General features: G+C 44.4%; 1 protein-coding gene across 1 annotated transcript; it reads left to right on the forward strand.

The window, feature by feature from the left end:
- Positions 1-859: 859 nt before the first annotated feature.
- On the forward strand, positions 860-6,340 carry LOC130344247 (DNA-directed RNA polymerase II subunit RPB1-like). The gene is made up of 3 exons (XM_056554418.1): positions 860-911; positions 3,266-3,331; positions 3,909-6,340. The coding sequence occupies exon 3, from the start codon at positions 5,295-5,297 to the stop codon at positions 6,210-6,212; it is 918 nt and encodes a 305-aa protein (XP_056410393.1). The 5' UTR covers positions 860-911; positions 3,266-3,331; positions 3,909-5,294; the 3' UTR covers positions 6,213-6,340.
- The last annotated feature ends 1,451 nt before the right edge of the window (positions 6,341-7,791 follow it).

Consider the following 7,791-nt stretch of genomic DNA (forward strand, 5'->3'; position numbering starts at 1 on the left):
TGTTACCCATTTACACTCCTCTAAGCTCCTCCGTCACCCATGTACACTCCTCTACACCCTTCTATCACCAATGTACACCCCTACACCCTTCTGTTATCCATGTATACTACTCTGCGCTCCTCTGTCACCCACGTACACTCCTCTACACCCCCAACACCTCTCTGTCACCAATGTACACCACTCTGTCACCCCCTACGCCCCCTTTCACCCATTTACACCCATCTATCACTCATATACACTCCTCTGAACCACTCTGCCACCCATGTACACACCTCTACACCCCCAACACCCCTCTGTCACCTATGTACACCCCTCTATCACCCCGTACACCCCTCTTTCACCCCCTACGTCCCCTTGTCACCCATGTACACTACTCTACGATCCTGTCACCCATGTACACTCCTCTACACCCCTCTGACACCACTCCTCTGTTACCATGTACACTCCTCTACGCTCCTCTATCACCCATGTACACTCCTCTACACACCCAACACCTCTCTGTCACCCATGTTCCCCCCTCTGTTACTCCTTACGCCCACTGTCACCCATGTACACCCATCTATCACCCATGTACACTCCTCGACACTCCTGTTACCCATGTTCACCTTTCTGCTACCTTTTTACTTGTCAACTTTGGAATGTTCCTAATCTCTGTACCTGAGATATGGTTGTGTTATATATAAAGCTGTCCATAGACGATATACTTATTAAAAAAACACATATATCTTCATGTATACGGGAAAGACTATGACATGTCTGCAGGTCTAGATTTTACATCTAGCCTGATTGTTATCAGTAATTAATATAAATATTAATTACCTGTTTTGTGGTTCCTTTCTTGCAGCTGACGGGGGTATATGTCACGTTCACCTTTTCACTGGTCATCAGTCATCTGTAAAAAAAAGGCACAAGTATGATAACATGTTCCTGATATATGCTACAGACGCTAATATATATAACACTCTAGGGCCAGAACTACTTAACTATGGAAAAAGGAGTGGAAAAAGGAACTTAAAATATAATGTATATTTTTGTAAAATATTTTATCTAAATGTTTTATATAATATACAACAGTTAATCAAGTTATGGTGATGTAGGCCTCTGTACACTCCTCTACACTCCTCTGTTACCCATGTACACCCCTCTGTCACCCATGTACACTCTCTACACCCCTCTGTCACCCATGTACACTCCTCTACACCCCTCTGTTACACATGTTCACTCCTCTACACCGCTCTGTCAACCATGTACACCCCTCTACACCCATCTGTTACCCATTGACACTCCTCTAAGCTCCTCCGTCACCCATGTACACTCCTCTACACCCCTCTATCACCATTGTACACCCCTACACCCTTCTGTTATCCATGTATACTACTCTGCGCTCCTCTGTCACCCACGTACACTCCTCTACACCCCCAACACCTCTCTGTCACCAATTTACACCACTCTGTCACCCCCTATGCCCCCTTTCACCCATTTACACTCATCTATCACTCATATACACTCCTCTGAACCACTCTGCCACCCATGTACACACCTCTACACCCCCAACACCCCTCTGTCACCTATGTGCACCCTTCTATCACCCCGTACACCCCTCTTTCAACCCCTACATCCCCCTGTCACCCATGTACACTCCTCTGTTACCCATGTACACTCCTCTACGCTCCTCTGTCACCCATGTACACTCCTCTACACCCCTCTGACACCCATGTACACTCCTCTACACTCCTCTGTTACCATGTACACTCCTCTATGCTCCCCTATTACCCATGTACACTCCTCTACACATCCAACACCTCTGTCACCCATGTACACCCCTCTGTCACCCCTTTCGCCCCCTGTCACCCATGTACATCCATCTATCACCCATGTACACTCCTCTGAACCACTCTGCAACCCATGTACACTCCTCGACACTCCTGTTACCCATGTTCACCTTTCTGCTACCTTTTTACTCGTCAACTTTGGAATGTTCCTAATCTCTTTACCTGATATATGGTTGTGTTATATATAAAGCTGTCCATAGACGATATACTTATTAAAAACACATATATCTTCATGTATACGGGAAAGACTATGACATGTCTGCAGGTCTAGATTTAACAATCTAGGGCCAAAACTACTTATCTCAGGAATTATGGAAAAAGGAGTGGAAAAAGGAACTTAAAATATAATGTATATTTTTGTAAAATATTTTAACTAAATGTTTTATATAATATACAACAGTTAATCAAGTAATGGTAATGTAGGCCTCAGTACACTCCTCTGTTACCCATGTACACCCCTCTCTCACCCTTGTACACTCCTCTACACCGCTCTGTCACCCATGTACACCCCTCTACACCCATCTGTTACCCATTTACACTCCTCTACGCTCCTCCGTCACCCATGTACACTCCTCTACACCCCTCTATCACCAATCTACACCCCTACACCCTTCTGTTATCCATGTATACTACTTTGCGCTCCTCTGTCACCCACGTACACTCCTCTACACCCCCATCACCTCTCTGTCACCAATGTACACCACTCTGTCACCCCCTACGCCCCCTTTCACCCATTTACACCCATCTATCACTCGTATACACTCCTCTAAACAACTCTGCCACCCATGTACACACCTCTACACCACCAACACCCCTCTGTCACCTATGTACACCACTCTATCACCCCGTACACCCCTCTTTCACCCCCTACGTCCCCCTGTCACCCATGTATACTCCTCTGTTACCCATGTACACTCCTCTTCGCTCCTCTGTCACCCATGTACACTCCTCTTCACCCCTCTGACACCCATGTAAACTCCTCTACACTCCTCTGTTACCATGTACACTCCTCTATGCTCCCCTGTCACCCATGTACACTCCTCTACACACCCAACACCTCTGTCACCCATGTACACCCCTCTGTCACCCCCTACGCCCCCTGTTACCCATGTACACAAATCTATCACCCATGTACACTCCTCTAAACCACTCTGCCACCCATGTACACTCCTCGACACTCCTGTTACCCATGTTCACCTTTCTGCTACCTTTTTGCTCGTCGACTTTGGAATGTTCCTAATCTCTGTACCTGAGATTGGTTGTGTTATATATAAAGATGTCCATAGACGATATACTTATTAAAAACACATATATCTTCATGTATACGGGAAAGACTATGACATGTCTGCAGGTCTAAATTTTACATCTAGCCTGATTGTTATCAGTAATTAATATAAATATTAATTACCTGTTTTGTGGTTCCTTTCTTGCAGCTGACGGGGGTATATGTCACTTTCACCTTTTCACTGGTCATCAGTCATCTGTAAAAAAAGACAAAGGTATGATAACATGTTCCTTATACATGCTACAGACGCTAATATATATAACACTCTAGGGCCAGAACTACTTAACTCAGGAATTATGGAAAAAGGAGTGGAAAAAGGAACTTAAAATATAATGTATATTTTTGTAAAATATTTTATCTAAATGTTTTATATAATATACAACAGTTAATCAAGTAATGGTGATGTAGGCCTCTGTACACTCCTCTACACTCCTCTGTTACCCATGTACACTCCTCTACACCCCTCTGTCACCCATGTACACTCCTCTACACCCCTCTGTCACCCATGTACACTCCTCTACACCCCTCTGTTACACATGTTCACTCCTCTACACCGCTCTGTCAACCATGTACACCCCTCTACACCCATCTGTTACCCATTGACACTCCTCCGGCACTACATGTATTTTGGACACTTATTATATAGTTAGCTGACTTGGTCCCTTAAAATGTGACTGTCCTAGTTACGGCTCTCACACTTTGTTTTTATTTGTTTTAGATTTGATTTTAATCTTTTTTCTCTTTTTCTTCTTTTCTCCCCTTTTCTTTTTTTAAAAAATTTTCTTCCACAGCCTTTGTTCCTGTATCTTTAAGTCTCCATCCATCCGACCATCCAGTGTTAACAAGTCACCATCCGTCCATCATTAAAATGTTATTATTAACGCTATGTATGTTATTAATTATTGGTATTAGGCCCATGCCATCTTAATATTTAATATTTTATGTTTTTACCCACAAGATTTGCCAGACCTTTTTATTTTAATATTTTTGTATTTTTTTACTTTTTCATATTTCATGTTATTCTATGTTTCAATTATATAACACACTCACTCACTCATTCACGTTACACCATTTTCACATTAGGTATGGGCCACACCTTTATTGTTCATTTATACACTATAGATCATTTACACACCCATCCGTTGCACCTCACCCATTAATTACATTTCATTTCATCTTTCACATATACATTTCATTATTGTGTTACATTACACATTCATAATGTTTTTTATTTTTAACACATTTTTTATATATATATTTGTGTGCATTTTTACACTGTTTGTTCACTTTTTCTCTTTATTCACCTATTTCACACTCTCCAGCACTTCTCACCTATTCATTCTCTTCTCACTTTACCTTGCATGTCACTTGCACCATTGCGCCTGCGCCTTTGTCCCTCCGATCATATGACCAATGTATCACGTGATCAGAGTGGGCGTTCTATGACGCGCGCCGCTCATTCCTTTTGACCGCATTATTTTGTGACTTGTTCCGGTCTTTTCCTATGCGCCGTGTCCATTGCTGCGCCTGCGCTCTGCTTATTCCGGTCTGGGTCACGTGTCTGGCCCACACGCGACCCACACCTCAATGTCTCCTTCCCGGTGGCGCGCATGCGCCAATTATGCTGTTCCATCACATGATCGGAACTGATCATGTGACACCTACTGTCCGGAAATACGCAGTTAGCGTTCCGGAAACTGGTTAGTTGGCCTCCCTGGCCAGTCCATTTTCATTCTGGCGCCATTACCATTCTGTGGGCGTCATCTTATTGTTAATCTTAGGTATTGTCATTGGCTGGGCAGCGTGCCAATCTGGATGGATGTATGTGAGTGGTTGTCTGCCAGATATAAGGTAGGCTGTTTCTTAGGATAGTCACACCCCCTGAGGAAGCACTTTAGAAGCGAAACGATCGTTGGGGTAGGTAGGTATGGTCTGGCATTCTTGATTAGGTATGGGGCTCTGTCCTTTTCTTTATTGACTTATATTTGTCACAGTCCCATACTAAGGTTTCCTTGCATTTACTACCCGCATTGCCTGTTGTTTATATACTTTCCTGCTTTATGACTCATACCTACCCTTCCATGGTGATTCAGTGCCCTTTTTATGTATTCTGCACTTTTCTATGTATATTTTTAACCTTTTGTATCTAATAAAGCATATGGATTTATAATGATTTCATGTTTTGTGTGCACTATTTGATACACATTTTCGGCGTTCCCATTGACACTCCTCTAAGCTCCTCCGTCACCCATGTACACTCCTCTACACCCCTCTATCACCATTGTACACCCCTTTACCCTTCTGTTATCCATGTATACTACTCTGCGCTACTCTGTCACCCACGTACACTAATCTACACCCCCAACACCTCTCTGTCACCAATGTACACCACTCTGTCACCCCCTACGCCGCCTTTCACCCATTTACACCCATCTATCACTCATATACACTCCTCTAAACCACTCTGCCACCCATGTACACATCTCTACATCCCCAACACCCCTCTGTCACCTATGTACACCCTTCTATCACCCCGTACACCCCTCTTTCACCCCCTACGTCCCCCTGTCACCCATGTACACTACTCTACGATCCTCTGTCACCCTTGTACACTCCTCTACACCCCCAACACCCCTCTGTCACCTATGTACACCCCTCTATCACCCCTTACACCCCTCTTTCACCCCCTACGTCCCCCTGTCACCCATGCATACTCCTCTGTTACCCATTTACACTCCTCTACGCTGCTCTGTCACCCATGTACACTCCTCTACACCCCTCTCACACCCATGTACACTCCTCTACACTCCTCTGTTACCATGTACACTCCTCTATGCTCCCCTATCACCCATGTACACTCCTTTACACACCCAACACCTCTGTCACCCATGTACACCCCTCTGTCACCCTCTACGCCCCCAGTCACCCATGTACACCCATCTATCACCCATGTACACTCCTCTAAACCACTCTGCCACCCATTTACACTCCTCGACACTCCTGCTACCCATGTTCACCTTTCTGCTACCTTTTTACTCGCCAACTTTGGAATGTTCCTAATCTCTGTACCTGAGATATGGTTGTGTTATATATAAAGCTGTCCATAGACGATATACTTATTAAAAACACATATATCTTCATGTATACGAGAAAGACTATGACATGTCTGCAGGTCTAGATTTTACATCTAGCCTGATTGTTATCAGTAATTAATATAAATATTAATTACCTGTTTCGAGGTTCATTTCTTGTAGCTGACGGGGGTATATGTCACGTTCACCTTTTCACCGGGCATCAGTCATCTGTAAAAAAGACACAGGTATGATAACATGTTCCTGATACATGCTACAGACGCTAATATATATAACACTCTAGGGCCAGAACTACTTATCTCAGGAATTATGGAAAAAGGAGTGGAAAAAGGAACTTAAAATATAATGTATATTTTTGTAAAATATTTTATCTAAATGTTTTATATAGTATACAACAGTTAATCAAGTAATAGTAATGTAGGCCTCCGTACACTCCTCTACACTCCTCTGTTACCCATGTACACTTCTCTACACCCCTCTGTCACCCATGTACACTCCTCTACACCCCTCTGTCACCCATGTACACTCCTCTACACCCCTCTGTCACCCATGTACACTCCTCTACACCGCTCTGTCACCCATGTACACCCCTCTACACCCATCTGTTATCCATTTACACTCCTCTACGCTCCCCTGTCACCCATGCACACTCCTCTACACCCCTCTATCACCAATGTACACCCCTACACCCTTCTGTTATCCATGTATACTACTCTGCGCTTCTCTGTCACCCACGTACACTCCTCTACACCCCCAACACCTCTCTGTCACCAATGTACACCACTCTGTCACCCCCTACGCCCCCTTTCACCCATTTGCACCCATCTATCACTCATATACACTCCTCTAAACCACTCTGCCACCCATGTACACATCTCAACACCCCCAACACCCCTCTGTCACCTATGTACACCCTTCTATCACCCCGTACACCCCTCTTTCACCCCCTACGTCCCCCTGTCACCCATGTACACTACTCTACGATCCTCTGTCACCCATGTACACTCCTCTACACCCCTCTGACACCCATGTACAATCCTCTACACTCCTCTGTTACCATGTACACTCCTCTACGCTCCTCTATCACCCATGTACACTCCTCTACACGCCCAACACCTCTCTGTCACCCATGCACACCCCTCTGTCACCCACTACGCCCACTGTCACCCATGTACATCCATCTATCACCCATGTAAACTCCTCTAAACCACTCTGCCACCCAAGTACACTCCTCAACACTCCTGTTACCCATGTTAACCTTTCTGCTACCTTTTTACTCGTCAACTTTGGTATGGGTTCCCTGCGAAAATTGTTTTTTCCAAGGGGTGCCCCGAGGCGTAACAGAAGCTCAGCTCACATCTACTTCAGAGAGAGCCGAGCTGCAGTTATCCAGAACCACCACTATATATTGAAGAGTGCAAGGCTCTCGTCCCCATTCACTGTATAGTGCAGCCCACTGAACAGTAATTGAGGGGCTATTCTGTAAATAGACCAGCAATCACAAAAGTCATGAAAACCCCCTTTAATTTCAGTACTGTCTAATAGTAAGAGGCAATACAAGAATGTAAGGTAGAGAACAGCT

The sequence above is a fragment of the Hyla sarda genome, unplaced genomic scaffold, assembly GCF_029499605.1.
Source record: "Hyla sarda isolate aHylSar1 unplaced genomic scaffold, aHylSar1.hap1 scaffold_710, whole genome shotgun sequence".
In the NCBI taxonomy this organism is placed as follows: Eukaryota; Metazoa; Chordata; class Amphibia; order Anura; family Hylidae; genus Hyla; species Hyla sarda.